General features: G+C 35.2%; 2 protein-coding genes and 1 pseudogene across 2 annotated transcripts; 2 read left to right on the top strand and 1 right to left on the bottom strand.

The window, feature by feature from the left end:
* The first annotated feature begins 670 nt into the window (after positions 1-670).
* On the top strand, positions 671-6,281 carry LOC126687515 (serine/threonine-protein kinase PBS1-like). Its single transcript, XM_056106317.1, has 13 exons — positions 671-1,067; positions 1,179-1,267; positions 1,347-1,378; positions 2,228-2,436; positions 2,567-2,655; positions 2,735-2,766; positions 3,631-3,839; positions 3,970-4,058; positions 4,138-4,169; positions 5,034-5,259; positions 5,326-5,533; positions 5,611-5,831; positions 5,979-6,281. Exons 1-13 carry the CDS (start codon positions 1,004-1,006, stop codon positions 6,279-6,281), a joined length of 1,803 nt encoding a protein of 600 aa, XP_055962292.1. The 5' UTR covers positions 671-1,003.
* An 840-nt stretch (positions 6,282-7,121) lies between these two features.
* Positions 7,122-8,715, top strand: LOC126685947 (putative F-box/kelch-repeat protein At4g22430). Its single transcript, XM_050379956.2, has one exon. The coding sequence runs from the start codon at positions 7,199-7,201 to the stop codon at positions 8,363-8,365; it is 1,167 nt and encodes a 388-aa protein (XP_050235913.1). The 5' UTR covers positions 7,122-7,198; the 3' UTR covers positions 8,366-8,715.
* LOC126685948 (uncharacterized) lies at positions 8,708-11,288 on the bottom strand (annotated as a pseudogene).
* Between the last annotated feature and the right edge of the window lie 6,095 nt (positions 11,289-17,383).

The following is a 17,383-nucleotide window of genomic DNA, read 5'->3' as shown; positions in this document are numbered from 1 at the left end:
TTTAAAACGGTGTTAGAAGGAGGGGCTTACTTGAGCTGTTTTGTAAACGTTGAGTGTGTTTTAGCACCTTTCTAAATATAGAGGGTCAATCTGCTCCTCAGGTCAAACATGAAGGGCTCATTTGACCCTTTTTCCATAAAACAATGAGACTCTTTGGCAAAAAAATAAAAATAAAATAATGAGACTGGAGTTGGGGCAGCGATGCTATAGAGGCGACACATAAATTGGGGGATGGAGAAATTACCGTTAGGGAAGAGAAAAAGATGACATTTGTACGGTACCGTTTTAGGGATCTAATAAAGTGAGAGAGTTGCCACGTGAGCACATTAGTAAAAGAAAGAAACAAAGCGGGTAGCGATTTCCCCACTCCAACTATTAATATTCGCACTCCAAAATTATTTATTCAGGTTATCAAACACCCCCTAAGTTCCATGTAAAAATAAGTTTCATATCAAAGTCGGATCGGGATTCATGTACAATATAAATGTGCAAATTTGGTCCAAGTAATAAATAATTAGAGCAACTAATATTGAATTGCAAATAAATAAATATTCAAATAGAGTAATTTTTAATTAAAATATTTTAATGAAGATGCTCATCTTAATTATAAATTTGTGTACTTTATAATTTATGAAACTAATTATATAGAATGGTGAGAGTAATAAAAAATATAATTTAAATGACTAAATTGTGTATTGTTATATTTCTGAAATTAAAGGACTTGCATTGTTGTTTTCGGAAAAATATAGGCCAGGGTACATTTGTCAATATAAAGTTTATTTGGAGCGCAGTTACAAACAACTGAGCGTTCCCAAAGAAAGCATTTGGTGCAGAAAGAAAGATGAAACCCTGCCATTTTAAAACTCAGCTTCTTTAAAGTCATTTTAATACTTCTTTAAAACTCAGCTCGCCATTTTAATACTTCTTTAAAACTCAGCTCGCCATTTTAATACTTCTTTAAACCCTCGTTACTCGCCATTTTAATATTCTTTAAAAGTTACTAATGGGGAACTGTCTCTGTGGCCCCAAAACACCCTCCACACGAGTCGAACCAACTACTGATCAAGGTAATCTTGTTTTCTTTTGATGTTGCTTAAAGATACCAACTTTTCTTTGTTCTTGTTTTTCTTTTTTATTTTCAAGCATTCTTTACTGAATCTTTGTTTGTGTTTCTTCAGCGACCCTGCCCTGTCCAAATGTTTCTCCACCAGAGGAGACTGCTGAGAATCAGAAGTTGGTTCCTCTTGCTGAACAAGAAGACATCATGGTATTGTGTAATTCTTGAATCTTGAGGTATTGTAACACATGTGGTGTAAACTAATTAATCTATTCTTTTTTTCCTGCAGCTCCCACACTTTCATGGTCCAGCCACATTGCAGTAAGCCTTCTCTCACTCTCAATCTTTCACTACTTGTTTATGTAAGAAATCATCCGTGAATCAACATAATCAAAATGTATCACTAAAACGAGTCAACTGAAAGTAATCGGTTTGGTCAGTAACATCCGTTTAGACTATCCAAATTACCATTGATTTAGAAATTCACGGAGGTTTTCAGTCGGTGCTAAGCATACAAGGGTAAGACTGAATTCTGAGAAAATTATGCCCAATTAGGTTTCATCTTATATATTTCTATTGTTTTGCTGTTGCTTTCTTTGATCGTGAAACTGAGACAAGCATGAACTGCTAATTTATTCATCCTTTTGATGAACTTTATCATATTTTTGTAACTCAACATTCAGGATTTGTTTGTTCATGTTATGTCTTGTTCTGTTTGTTTAATTGCTAAGATAATCTTTTTATTCACGGGCATAAATGTCTGGTATAGCTAATCAGAGAAATGAATGCAAAGTGATCAAGTTTCTTATGATTCAAAAATGCTTACTTGAATGGTGTTGGCCATTGGCTTGAGGAGCATAACTTTTGCAAACCATGGATTTCTTAATTTCTGTTTTTGGGTTTGTGGTGATTTATGTGGTATGATTTTTCATGGAGCCTTTGGTATTATTAGAATTGTTGCATTGGTGTTGAATAAGTGCGGTTGCATTGGTGTTAAAGATGTGTTTGATTGCTTTAATGTATTGTAGCAAATCTGAAAAATCAATTAGATTGTTATTAGACACCGTAATTGCATGAAGTGTGCGTGCCACCTAGGCTGTCACTAATCTACATTCTACGTGTCCTGTTTTCTTTCATTTTAAGTGAGTTGTGCTGTTTATGTTTTCGCAGAGTTGAAGGCAGTCCCTCATCCGCCACTGATGGCTCTTCACTGCAAATTACTGACTGGAGGAGCCCCTCATCGTTCGTTAATCATATTGTAAAATCGGAGTCCTCCTCGGTTACATCACACACCTCCTCTGTAGCAACAGATAACTCTAGACCAGAATATTGCCTAATTGTAGATAACTCCACACGAGTCGAACCAACTACTGATCAAGGTAATCTTGCTTTCTTTTCTTTTCTTTTGATGTTGCTTAAAGATACCAACTTTTCTTTGTTCTTGTTTTTCTTTTTTCTTTTCAATCATTCTTTGCTGAATCTTAATCTCCTTTGTTTGTGTTTCTTCAGCGACCCTGCCCTGTCCAAATGTTTCTCCACCAGAGGAGACTGCTGAGAATCAGAAGTTGGTTCCTCTTGCTGAACAAGAAGACATCATGGTATTGTGTAATTCTTGAATCTTGAGGTATTTAAACACATGTGGTGTAAACTAATTAATCTATTCTTTTTTTCCTGCAGCTCGCACACTTTCATGGTCCAGCCACATTGCAGTAAGCCTTCTCTCACTTTCTTAACTCAATCTTTCAGTAGTTGTTTATGTAAGAAATCATCTGTGAATCAACATAATCAAAATGTATCACTAAAACGAGTCAACTGAAAGTAATCGGTTTGGTCAGTAACATCCGTTTGGACTATCCAAATTATCATTGATTTAGAAATTCACGGAGGTTTTCAGTCGGTGCTAAGCATACAAGGGTAAGACTGAATTCTGAGAAAATTATGCCCAATTAGGTTTCATCTTATATATTTCTATTGTTTTGTTGTTGCTTTCTTTGATCGTGAAACTGAGACAAGCATGAACTGCTAATTTATTCATCCTTTTGATGAACTTTATGATATTTTTGTAACTCAACATTCGGGATTTGTTTGTTCATGTTATGTTTTGTTCTGTGTGTTTAATTGCTAAGATAATCTTTTTATTCACGGGCATAAATGTGTGCGTGTCTGGTATAGCTAATCAGAGAAATGAATGCAAAGTGATCAAGTTTCTTATGATTCAAAAATGCTTACTTGAATGGTGTTGGCCATTGGCTTGAGGAGCATAACTTTTGCAAACCATGGATTTCTTAATTTCTGTTTTTGGGTTTGTGGTGATTTATGTGGTATGATTTTTCATGGAGCCTTTGGTATTATTAGAATTGTTGCATTGGTGTTGAATAAGTGCGGTTGCATTGGTGTTAAAGATGTGTTTGATTGCTTTAATGTATTGTAGCAAATCTGAAAAATCAATTAGATTGTTATTAGACACCGTAATTGCATGAAGTGTGCGTGCCACCTAGGCTGTCACTAATCTACATTCTACGTGTCCTGTTTTCTTTCATTTTAAGTGAGTTGTGCTGTTTATGTTTTCGCAGAGTTGAAGGCAGTCCCTCATCCGCCACTGATGGCTCTTCACTGCAAATTACTGACTGGAGGAGCCCCTCACCGTTCGTTAATCATATTGTAAAATCGGAGTCCTCCTCGGTTACATCACACACCTCCTCTGTAGCAACAGATAACTCTAGACCAGAATATTGCCTAATTGTAGATAACTCCACACGAGTCGAACCAACTACTGATCAAGGTAATCTTGCTTTCTTTTCTTTTCTTTTGATGTTGCTTAAAGATACCAACTTTTCTTTGTTCTTGTTTTTCTTTTTTCTTTTCAATCATTCTTTGCTGAATCTTAATCTCCTTTGTTTGTGTTTCTTCAGCGACCCTGCCCTGTCCAAATGTTTCTCCACCAGAGGAGACTGCTGAGAATCAGAAGTTGGTTCCTCTTGCTGAACAAGAAGACATCATGGTATTGTGTAATTCTTGAATCTTGAGGTATTTAAACACATGTGGTGTAAACTAATTAATCTATTCTTTTTTTCCTGCAGCTCGCACACTTTCATGGTCCAGCCACATTGCAGTAAGCCTTCTCTCACTTTCTTAACTCAATCTTTCAGTAGTTGTTTATGTAAGAAATCATCTGTGAATCAACATAATCAAAATGTATCACTAAAACGAGTCAACTGAAAGTAATCGGTTTGGTCAGTAACATCCGTTTGGACTATCCAAATTATCATTGATTTAGAAATTCACGGAGGTTTTCAGTCGGTGCTAAGCATACAAGGGTACGACTGAATTCTGAGAAAATTATGCCCAATTAGGTTTCATCTTATATATTTCTATTGTTTTGTTGTTGCTTTCTTTGATCGTGAAACTGAGACAAGCATGAACTGCTAATTTATTCATCCTTTTGATGAACTTTATGATATTTTTGTAACTCAACATTCGGGATTTGTTTGTTCATGTTATGTTTTGTTCTGTGTGTTTAATTGCTAAGATAATCTTTTTATTCACGGGCATAAATGTGTGCGTGTCTGGTATAGCTAATCAGAGAAATGAATGCAAAGTGATCAAGTTTCTTATGATTCAAAAATGCTTACTTGAATGGTGTTGGCCATTGGCTTGAGGAGCATAACTTTTGCAAACCATGAATTTCTTAATTTCTATTTTCGGGTTTGTGGTGATTTATGTGGTATGATTTTTCATGGAGCCTTTGATATTATTAGAATTGTTGCATTGGTGTTGAATAAGTGCGGTTGCATTGGTGTTAAAGATGTGTTTGATTGCTTTAATGTATTGTAGCAAATCTGAAAAATCAATTAGATTTTTATTAGATACCGTAATTGCATGAAGTGTGCGTGCCACCTAGGCTGTCACTAATCTACATTCTACGTGTCATGTTTTCTTTCATTTTAAGTGAGTTGTGCTGTTTATGTTTTCGCAGAGTTGAAGGCAATCCCTCATCCGCCACTGATGGCTCTTCACTGCAAATTACTGACTGGAGGAGCCCCTCATCGTTCGTTAATCATATTGTAAAATCGGAGTCCTCCTCGGTTATATCACACACCTCCTCTGTAGCAACAGATAACTCTAGACCAGAATATTGCCTAATTGTAGGTCCTTTTGGTCGAGAGTACTCCTACAAGGGATATTTGCCTACAATTAGAAAGGTCAGTAACTGTATTTTTTCTCTTTTTAGATTGCTTTCAGCATGTTCTAAGAGTAAGAATTTTTAGGTGGTTGTATCTAAGCATCTTGGTTTCGATGGGGTGCCTCTTTATCACGGACCACAACGGAGGAGGCAATTTGAAGTTCAAATGGCTACACTGAAAAAACCAGGTCATCCAGATCTTGTGAAATTGATTGGAGTCTATTTCGCGGAAGGTCATACTGTACCCTTGTTTGAGCTCATGCCTATAGGTTTTTATGAAAGTTATCTCCATGGTATGTCAGTCACTGTATTAGAGTTTTCACGCCTAAATATTTTATTCTATTACCATGTTTATGCATTTTCTTTACAGATTATCCACAACTTCAACAAGAACTGGACTGGAACACGAGAGTTAACATCGCTGTAGCCGCTGCAAAGGGATTGCAAAGTATGCACAGTGAAATGATTTGCGGTGATTTGAGGGTAATGGCATGTGATATTTTTAGCTTTGGGATGTTTCTCTTGGAACTTTTAACTGGCCTGAAGCCCGTCAAGGATAAAAGTAGTGGACTGGAAAACCTAGTAGACTGGGTAAGATTGTGATTATTTGATTGTTTTTATTGCTTGTTAACACTGAACTTGCTGACCATGTGTTATGTATGAGCGAATTGTAAATCCTCAGTTCCTTATAGCTCAGATATTTCGGCTAATGGCAGAGCTCGATTGAATTATTTGCAGGCCAAAGATATGCTCATTAATAACACGAATCCTGTGTACATGGTTGACCCTTTTCTGTTTGGTGAGTACCCTCCTGAAGAACTACATCAAATTCTCAACCTTGCTCAACAATGTGCTCAGGAGGACCCTAGCAGGCAACCTGCTTTATCAGAACTATTTGGAGTTCTGGAAGAAATGTCTATGAAGAAAGATGGCTTTGTGTATTTGAGCAATGATCTTGTTCATGAGTCCTCCATGGATGGCCAGCCAACGAAGGACGGATCGGAGAAGAGTTCTGATGAAGACTGGGAACACTTAGCGTGATTTCGCTAGTACTGGGGTGTGTAAATGGTAGATATAGACAGAAGAAATTTTGAACATGGAGATTCTATTGTAGAATTCTTCAATCTTAGTGTGTAGATTTTGCATTATGGGTTAAGGTGATTTCATAAGTCTTGTACATTTGAGATGGGATCTGTAGATTTGTTTACAATATTTCTTCCATAAAGTTAGGTAATATGGTTGTACAGAGGTATCATCATATGGTGCTACTGATACAAATGAGATAATCTTTTGGTTTTTCAGGTAAATATGAGTTTTCCAATGCATTCGGCGAATGTGTTTGGATCAACCAGAAAATGTTTGTACTGGATATTTTATACTTGTTTGATATCTCTGTTATTGAGTGGATTGCAATGTTCACCCTAGAATTGATTGTTTTAGGCTGAAAATATACTTTTTGACCTTCATGTTCGAACGGCCGGTCCGGATTGAAGAGGCTGATGGTGAGGTTCTGTGTGTCTCAATATGCATTGAAGTAGCCATTAGTTGAGGAAGAAGATAGAGTGTAATCAATGGCGAAGTAGCCATTAGTTTCAATATTTTCTCTCTTTCTGAAATTGCTTTTAAAATTTCAAAACTTTAAATCAATGACATATAAAATGTTTTTACATTATTTCGTTTCAGCTTTTTTATATTAGTAACGGTTCAGAAACTTATAAACTTTAATATTTAATTTATTCTTGTAAAATTTTATCATTCTTTTTTATATAAAGAATGCAGCTTAAATTTAAATTTCTTGTAAAATAAAGTAGGAGTCTTATAGTGTTTTATTAGAGGAAGGGTCATGTGGTTGTATTAGTAAAGGAGTCCGATACCCTAATTTTGGTGAATTCTTTTGTCTACTTATAACCAGAACACTTAATTTTATGTTGCAATTCTGAAGTTGGTTTTATCGCAGAATGGGTATTGGTTGGAGCAAGATAAAGAAAAAAGTAGGGTGTTCCTGTCTGAGCAGTGGTGATAATAGTGGAAGAATATGCATGAACGATGTGATGAATGACGATATTTTGTTAGAAATTCTGAATCGCAGCACTAGTTGCAGCAAATCTATTATCCAATACAAGTTAGTGTGTAAACGTTGGTTCAATCTTATAAACAATCCTGATTTTATCACAGCCTTCATTGCCCACCGAACCAAAAACCGCCTCCCACGACAAGAGTTGTTGACGTACAGTGAGAAAGTGCATCAGATTTTAAGTCCCCGAGTAGACGAATATGTCCAAATTGTGGCTTCTTGCAATGGTTTATTGTTATGCCTTGATGCTATTACGTTACGATGCTTTATTTGCAATCCTATTACGAAGCAATGGGCTGAAATCCCTTCTCTTCCGAGTGAACCTTCATATATAGGTTTGATTTGTGATCCTTACTATGATATGGATGACCAAGGGCGTGTCGGCATCATCAGTCCTGATTGTCTACAATTTAAGGTGGTGGCTATTTCTAGAACTTTTGTTACATCTTATGCGAATCCCCGTATCATTCAGATGGATATATTTTCATCCAAAAGTGGAGAATGGGTTCAAGAATATGTTGCCGTACCTGCAGCGGATGAACTTTGTTTAATTAACTGTTTCTACATCTCTCGATCAGCTGTCATTTACAATCAGATGATGCATTGGCCGGCTTCCGCTGAGAAAATTCTCGTCTATGATCCCAACACTGTCAAGGCTCACTGCTTTGACGGGCCTCCAACAACATACATTGGGGGAACATATCTCGGTGTTTGTCAAAACTCGTTGCGGGTATCTCATACGTGGGGATGTTTCCTAAGAATTTGGGAGCTTGACGATCACAAGGAGTGGAGTATGGTGCACAAAGTTAACTTGAGAGTCTTGAATCCCGGATGTTCAGGTGCAAAAGATATATATGTTGTAGCTTTAAGCTGTGATGATCAAGACACGGTCTACGTTATGTTAGGCTCAACTACTCTTCTTGTTTCGTGCAATTTAAGACGTTTTACCTTCAAAATTATTGGAAAGGTTCCATATCAGTTTTTTTTTCCCAGTGTTGTTTCACTTTTGATCCCACATTGGCCAACTCCACTGCCTCCATTCCCATCTTAGACACTATATGTTTTGTTGTGGCAAACACTAAAAGTTATGCCTAGTCCGAACAACAAAAATCCACCATCGCTGTGGTCTTGAACAAGAAGCAGCTCCATCTTCGTCTGTCATCATCTAGGCTTTGTTCGTCGCAGCCGTCGCTGTTTATTTGTTTTTCCTTTTTTCTTCATTTTTATTTTCCTATATTTTTTTACTGATTTTTCATCATTAACGCGTAGAAAAAAATCAGATATTATCAGTTTGACTTAGAATGCTCTGTTCCTTCCACCTCAATTTTGAGGTTTTGAACTACATGTTTTCACAGTATTATTAAAATCAAAGGAGTGTGGACAATCAACCAAATTGAATAATCGGAGTGAATCTAAAGCTTTTATTTATTAGATTCAATATAGTATCTTCCTGCGTTTGCATACAACAGTGCAGTGATGTTACATGACCTTTTTTGCAAAACACTGTTGCTTGCGTTTGAAGTATAAAAAAATACATTACTGTTATAGAATTGAAAAAAGTAAAAATCTAATGGATCTGTAATTGATATTTATGGTGGTAATCACTCCTTTCTAGTTGCTAAAAAGGGGGAAAAGCATCGTTTTTTTCATTCATCTGTTGAACTATTGTCCGTTTCTTACAACAAAGTGAGCTACTAATCGTTCCAAGTAGCGTCCGACACCCTTGCCATGAAGCTATATCGATCAGAAGCTTCATCAATCTACACGAGGGTAAAATGACACGATAAGTTTAGTACGATTCCACATTCAAAAAATAGCAAGATTCAACACAAGTAAATCAACAAAGTCGATTTCATTCTTCCAATTAGGCACAAAAGATCAAAAGTGTAAAAAAAGGGATTTTCGGCAAATAAATCCACAGCTTGGTAAAAGTGGATCATTTTAACCCCGATCTGTGATTTCATGTGTCCTGTCATTTGCCACCAAATTCACCAAGCTGTGGGTTTGTTTATTCAAAACTACCAACTTGAACACGATTTTTATGCAAAGTTGAAGGCTGGTATGGATCTTTATTGGCAAGAGTAAATAGCATCGAACTCATACCATTTTTCGTGTTGGACGCCCAGCTCCATGTCCAGCTTTACACTCGATGCGACCTATTATTGGGTTGGTTTGGGGGGCTATTCTCCAAGCTCGTGCATAAATCATGCTGCATGGTCTGCCACACGTTTTGTGAGAAAACCATAATGTCAGTGGAAGCCAAGTAATTATAAATACAAACATGGTGACACAGACTTATTTTATTGGTGCTACATGAAATAACAATGTTTATTGATTAAAAATGAAAGACTATTCATTAATTCATTATGCTATTACGATTAAATTTCAAAAGCAAATGACATAGTATGATATAGCACTCTGAGGAGACTACACTGACAACTAACCACTAACAGCTTCAATGAGTGTAACGGCACAACTCGATCATCATGATCAGCAGTAAGCAGCATGGTGGATGGATACTGACGAGGTTGATCGTTACGCTGTTCCCATGGTCTTTGCACATTATGCAGTGGAGAATACCTGAGAAAAAAGAAGGCAACCAATTGGAATTTTTTTAATGCAAGACCCTCGTATCCTAAAAATTGAAGCATATTTTAATCAGGCTCGAGAACTCAAAAGTTTAAAGTGTCTAACAGCCTTATATGCCTAGTTAAGATGCCGTAAATGTTAAACTATAGCTATGTGTTAGAGTAAAGTTCACGACCTCAAGACATTATAATCTGTCTATATTTATATCTATCTATATCTATACTATATAAAATAAGTTTCAACATACTAAATAAGTTTCAACATTATTTTGACAAGTGGATTCCCCTAAATAAGACAAGTGGACTTCTAAAACTGTAGAAAGTTCTATTGATCCTTCGTCTGCTTGCTCTTTCATATTCAAGATAACTGTTATTCTCTTCTGTATTCATAAAAAGCGTTACAAACACAAGCATGACATCTGAAGTGGTAATTAAGCCATCTTTAGTCTTCCGAACAGATACAGCTTCAACAATAACAAAAAATCAAGTAATTTTTACAAAATGATATCCAACACAACACCTCAATCACACATCAATGTCTGTTGCAGCAGAGTTTTTTTAGGAAGGTGCAGTTATTCGTCTTATTTCTCACTTGAAAATATATATTCAGGTCAGATTACTTAATATTGAATCTTCAACATTCATGTTATGCTATAAATCTTAAATGAGGTTGAGAGGAATAGTTTTTTTACTTTCAATTCCAACCTCATCACAAATAATTTTTCCAACCTATGAGACGAAGATAAAAATCATAATAATTGTTGTATTTGGTTCTTCAAGACATTCAAACTTCTATTAACATCTAAACATCATTAATTAACAATACAAATTTCATTATTTGCTTAATTTACCATAATAAATAAACGGAACTAGACATGGGATTATGTTGTAAAAGCATTATTGAATTACAATTGTTTAAATTTGTTTACCAATATGGAGTTTGCCAATAGACTATGTCCATATTGTAAATACGCGTATCTGTCTATACAGAATTAGATTCTTTTTGCCAAAAAAACTATATGAACATATTTCTTTAACATTTAAGACTAATTCTGTCTATGCTTGGCATTCATTCCCTTCAAAGCATTTTCATTTCCATTTAACATAAAGCAGCAACATTCATGTGCAGTCAGTTGGTATTCTGATTTCATTCATGAAATTCATTTTCTGAAAATACGCACTTAAGCTAGAAAGACTGATGTTTATAAACCACCGTATCTGTCTAGCAGTTGACCAGGATTCTATGTGTATATTATTTTGCAATGCATTTAGTAAAATTTGACCGAGCATTATAGTTTTGTTAGATCATATACTGCATCGCTGTTATGGACAAGCATTTAGGTGACAAACAAATTAGATTTACAGTTGTTTGGAAGGATAGATGTAACTAACACTGAATGGTGGTGTCAGATTAATGTTAAATCCACCATATCCATATAATAAACATGGGTGTGAACCATCAAGTTTTATGTTCTTCTTGGCCACAATAAACATTGGTATCTTGGTACCATCCTTGCTGGGAACAAACACCTGCAGATAAAGAACCCGGTTAAATAATCAAGCCATATGAGTGCATATCCAGACACAGATGCATGCACAGAAAAGAGACAAATCTTCCATTTTCATTTACAGGATGTGTATAAGATAGCATAGGCAGATGCCATGAAGTAATAGTAAAATCAACGAAACAATGTAGGGAGGATAAACTCCTGATGTACATCATACATGGAACTCTGTTCAGTCAAACCCTGCCACACTAATTTCACAAAATATCTTCATATCCGGAACTTCAGAGTCTAAATTGCACCGATATATGATATCAGGGGTAAGGATGCAGAACTGAGATCCTGCAGCTTGATGTCACTGATGTCACAGTATAATTTAAAACAAAGGAGTGTGGACAATCAACCAAATTGAATAACCGAAGTGAATCTAAATCTTCTATTTATTCGATTCAAAATAGTATCTTCCTGTGTTTGCATACAACAGTATCTTCCTGATATATGATACCACCAGGGGTAAGGAAAGTAGTAAATCCAAAAAATAATGTACTATCCTTCCGCCGTGCAGATATGCCATTGACTATGCCAATGTCAATCGGAAACCGATGCAGTAGGGATCCTGATTTCAGGTCCCTTACTTGTAGATCACATTTCACATCACTCAAGTAACTCAGAATCATTTGCAACGGCAATATACTGTCCGCTAAATTCATCAACCAACTTAGTAAATGGGAGCAAGTCATTTCTTCCCGTGAAACCTTGAAGACCTTGAGGAAGTGCAGACAGTAGTATACTTTGTTGACAGGATAACAACTCTCGTCAATATACAAGAGAACATACTGCAAACAATATTAATTAACATGATAAGACATTAAGGCCTGACATAAAAATGCATCTATATTCTGTTATGTGCACTAAAAATTGAATAAGTGTAGATCATATAAGAATTTGTATAGCATCCTATTATTAAATACAGCTTTAAACGAACTCAACTAGTTATTTTTAACACTCAGCCTTTACCTTCTTTTCACTAATTATTTTAGTACTTAATTTGATCTCGATCAATTAAAATGGGCGTCAGATGATGAATTGGATCGACTCAGTGAGCGGTTCGATTTTGATAGCTACAGTCTGGGAATCTGATTGATTTTTCTTACCGGCATTATGATCATCATCATGGCGGTGCTTCCACTTCTTCACCGCCACCGCAATTACTTGACGGTTTCATTTCTCCTCCGCCGCCGCTGCTTCATATAATGCGGCCGGTAGCTGGTGCTACGCACATCGTGATTCCTGTGAGGAAGGAAGATAAACCAGAGACGGAACTATCTGGTTCTTTTGGCTATTTGTAAATAATTTTGTTTCAATTGAACTGTTGTCTTCTAGGTTAACAGCTTTATTTAATTGTTATTAATTTTGAGTCATGTTTACTAATTTTAGGTTTAGAATTTAGAATTTATGCAAAAACAGTGTTTCTCTTGTAATTGAAATTGAGAATGAATTTGTTTCTGCTGTTGTTTTCTTGAAGGTGTTTTGCTTGCGTGAATATCACAGCATATCTTTTCAAAATCTCATTACAAAATCACCGTGTAATTATATCATCCTTTAATAGTACGTTTCAAAATTCGTTCTGAAATTTAAAGTCAAATACGAAAACTTCCCTTTTTTTTTTGAGCCCCACGGTTAAAACAAAATCACAATTTATAAAAGTCTCTTCTTAATAATCAGTTGCTTTAAAACGAATACCCAAGTATCTCAAACCATAAAATCATCGAGCTAGCCGAGTCATTACAACTACCAAGCTCAACTCCTAAATTTGGGTGACCCAAGTCCAACCCAAAACAATCGTTTATAAAACGTATTCAAAATATTTGTAACTTCGAAAAAATATTTTAATCCAATTTCCACTCTTTCAAATTTGGGAGCTCAACTTAACCCAACCGCTAAACAGTAATTTAAAACTCAGGTGAGAAATCTTTAATCTCCAACATCTATTCCGTAAATCCCAAAAAGTTAAAATGCTGACATATTACAACATGATAAAATAATTTCATCGTTAAATTCTTAAAACAATGGCTCATCTCATAAAATATCATTTTGAAATCATCGCTTGTTAACACCAAACCAAACATAATATTTCAAAATACAAGAATTTCTTTTTACTGGTAACTCAATCAGAAATCAAACCTTTTAAGAATTTAATATCAAACTTCTCTTATGATTTTGTGTCGAAACACAAATCGGATAAAATAATATTCCCAATGAAAATCTTTAAATCAACATGTGGTCAAACAGTGCATGACCATCAAAACACGTTTTATAATCTAACCCAAAATCTCTTTAATTGAAAAATAAGGCTAACGCCCAACATACGATCACATTTAAAATCAACAATCGAGGCCAAAGTCAAGATGTACTTTATTAACAAGGCAAAAGCAGCTCATCGCATCATCTAAAATAACCGTAACCATTCCATATATTCTAAATTGTATCAGGCATAGTCGCCAAAAATATCACACAACACCATATCCAAGTATGAGTTTAGAAAAATTATCCAACCTATGATTTCCCGAGAAATCGAAAGCAATTATAATCACCCAAGTGAAATAATCTCAACATAATAAAACACAGCAATTAACATCCAAGTGAAATAAATTGTAAATCAAAACATCAATACCAAATAATGACTGACAGACATCACCTATAGGATGTAGGCTGAAGGTTTGAAAACAAATGATGACGTTTCAAAAGACAAGACATGAATCCTAATTCCGCAGTAGTACCTATGACTCAATAGCGGCCTAACAAAGTAAACACATAGCAAGCAAATGGCCTTGGTTTGAAACCAAAGCTCTGATACCAACTTTGTCACGACCCAAATTCATGAATCGTGACCGGCGCTAGGGTATGGGTATGGTTGTACCAAAACCCGTAGCAAGCCTCGCGGAAACCAAATAAACATTTAAACCTGCAGAAAGCTGCTCGGGGGCAACCGAGACTCCAACCTAAGTCTAACAATTTATATTACAGTTCTAATAAAAATAACTTAAATATCTGAAATGCTCAACAGCATGCCTCAAATATAGTAATAAAATATTACAAAGTAAATATGCCAATAATAATTAGTCGATCAAATCGACAATCCCAAAGTGCAATAATAAGTAATGTATAAACTAGTTCTACTGCGGTCTAAGAGTTCGAAAACAGTAACTAGTTTAAATAACATAAAAACCTCCGAGGAATCAAAAGAATCGGAGTGGACCAGCTTTCAAATCATAAACCTGGAAAATTTGGGAAAACAACGGGGTCAGATATACTGAGATGAGTTCGCAATACTATTTACATTTATTAAGTTTAAAACCCTTAAATCAAAACAGCTTATACTAATATAATATGATTATGGAAAACAGTATTGAAATGATCCCAGCGTAAGTATGACATAGCATACTGATAAACCCAGAGTGGACGGGAACAAATCCTCGTCATAAATATATACCAGCGTAAGCAAGACTTTAGTCCGCCGTTTCCCAGAGTACTCACCGGTGCACACAGTCTCGATACAAGCCTATCGAGTAGCTCGTTTCAATCCAGATCCATAATTCGTAAAAACAGTTTAAAAGCATTTATAATATCAAAATACGATGCGGTACTTAATAAAGCGGTAAATAGCACTACAAACTCACTGCTTGCTTATCCACGTGATCTTGGCAAACAGCTAACCCTGCGTAGACTCCGAAGCACGAACAGTCGACGGGTCTAAAATAATAAATAGGTTAAAATCCGTTGACCCCTAACTCTAAGATCACTAGACACCACGTAGGACTAGCACAATTAAATAACCAGATAAATCACAGAAGAACACAATTCTCAATAAATTATAATGCCGTAATTAATTCAAGACTATTGAGTTCGTACTTAAATCCAATCCAAAAATATTATTAAAATAATATTTAATTGATAAATAAAATCAATTCCTCAAATAGTGGGGTAGCCGAGTTTCTTAAAACTACCAAGCTAATTCCACATGTCGGGCGACCCAAGTCTAACCCGACCCAACCATAAAACCAGAGTTATAAACCACAGTTTATAATTTAATATTTACTAAAAATATTAATCAATATTCAAATAGAACTCAATAGCTTGAAACCCAAGTAATTAATTATTACCGGCAAATATATCAAATAATTAAATAACAAAATAAAGCAAAAATATAAAATTAATTCCAAAGGCATTTTAAGCCAAAAATACCAATTTAACTATTAAATAATAATTTATAATTATTAATTTAATTTTTAAATAGCTCGAATATTATTTTTAGGTCTTAATATAATATAATTAAATTGACAAATTTTCAATTTAAATAAAATCTCCAAATTCTCACTTAAAGTAGTCAAAAATAAAATCATATATAATCCATAATAAATTTAATATTAATTTTAAAAATATTAAACCTCAAAATAATTCCAAACTATAAATAATAATATTATTTAAATCGCTTGTTAATAAGTCGAAACCAATTTCGTAAATTGAAGTCAAAAATCAATTAAAACAGTTAAAATATAAGTTTAGGAACCATTATATTTTAGACACAAAAACTCAATGACTAGTACAATCATTTAACCAAAAAGCAATTAAACAAACCAATCACTTGATGACACCTAGTCATCTTCCTCATTTAATCAATGTTTACAAACCCATACACTGCATTCCAAATATGCAGAAATCGTATTATCAAGCCAAGGATCTTCAATTTTTCATGCTATCAAAACAACCTAACAACATTAACAATTCAACTCAACCCATCATCATTAACCTAACAATCCAAATGATCACCGTGAATCAAACAATCATGGATGATCACTCAAAAACCGAGCTCCATATATAACAATGGCAACCGAGAAATTCAAGAACAGAATTCATGAATTTATCGAGGGAAATCAGTAAGTGTTTAATGAATAAATCACTCAAACGCAAGGATCTAAACATTCTAAGAAATCAAAAACGATATTCATGAAAGAAACCACATAGGCAGTAACTCAATTCCAAAAACAGTTTAATACAATGAAAAACGGTGAGACGGCGGCGATTAGTACGAGTTCGTTTACGTACCGTTTGACGAACGAAAAGTGTAGCAACGTAGATGCGTGAGTCTATTTTCACGGGAAACAAACGGAATTGATTTCGACCTCCGAACGGCTGCCAAACGAATTGAAATTCAAAGAGATCGATTTAGAACTCAAAAACAGAATTTACGTAAACGCGGCAACGGTTACAGAAATTACGTGAACGATAGCGTACCGTTGTGTGAAAACTAAGCTCGGACTTGTAGAGGACTGAGTCTATAATCTCTGGAATCGAACGGAACGTAATTTGGCTCAGAAACGGATGAGATATCGATTACAAACGGAGGTGTCGTTTTCAGTTTGAAGAACAGAGTTATGGTTCAGAAACGTGATGGATAGCATACGAGTTTCACAGCAATTTGGAGTCAGAAGGCGGCTGGAGATTGATGAATATATAGAGGATAGTATTAGGGTTCAGAAACGTTTGAAATGGGAGAAGCTTTAGCTGAAAATCCGGAGTAAAAATCGTGAGAAGTTGGACGCAAATTACGTGAGGTTGAGGGAGGATTGAGACCAGCTAAATAAGTAAGGTCTCGTTCGAGACCTTGGTTCTCGAACGAGAACCTTCAAAAATTCATGAAGGTCTCGTTCGAGAATCATGATTTCGAACGAGACCTTCAACTTTTTCTTTTTTTTTTAAAATTTTTTTTTTAATCGAACCAATAATCGAACCGAACCACGAACTATACCCCGATACAAATTTCAAATACGTAATTGATTCAAAATTATTAACGAAACCCGCACTTCAATTAACCCCTTTCGAAACCCGGACCTAAATTAAACCATTTCCGAATCAACTCATATAACAAATTTAATTACGTCGACAATTAAAATATTACCGGAACTCGTAACTTAA

The sequence above is a fragment of the Mercurialis annua genome, linkage group LG6, assembly GCF_937616625.2.
Source record: "Mercurialis annua linkage group LG6, ddMerAnnu1.2, whole genome shotgun sequence".
Classification (NCBI taxonomy): Eukaryota; Viridiplantae; Streptophyta; class Magnoliopsida; order Malpighiales; family Euphorbiaceae; genus Mercurialis; species Mercurialis annua.
This window is presented reverse-complemented; position numbering and strand designations above follow the sequence as displayed.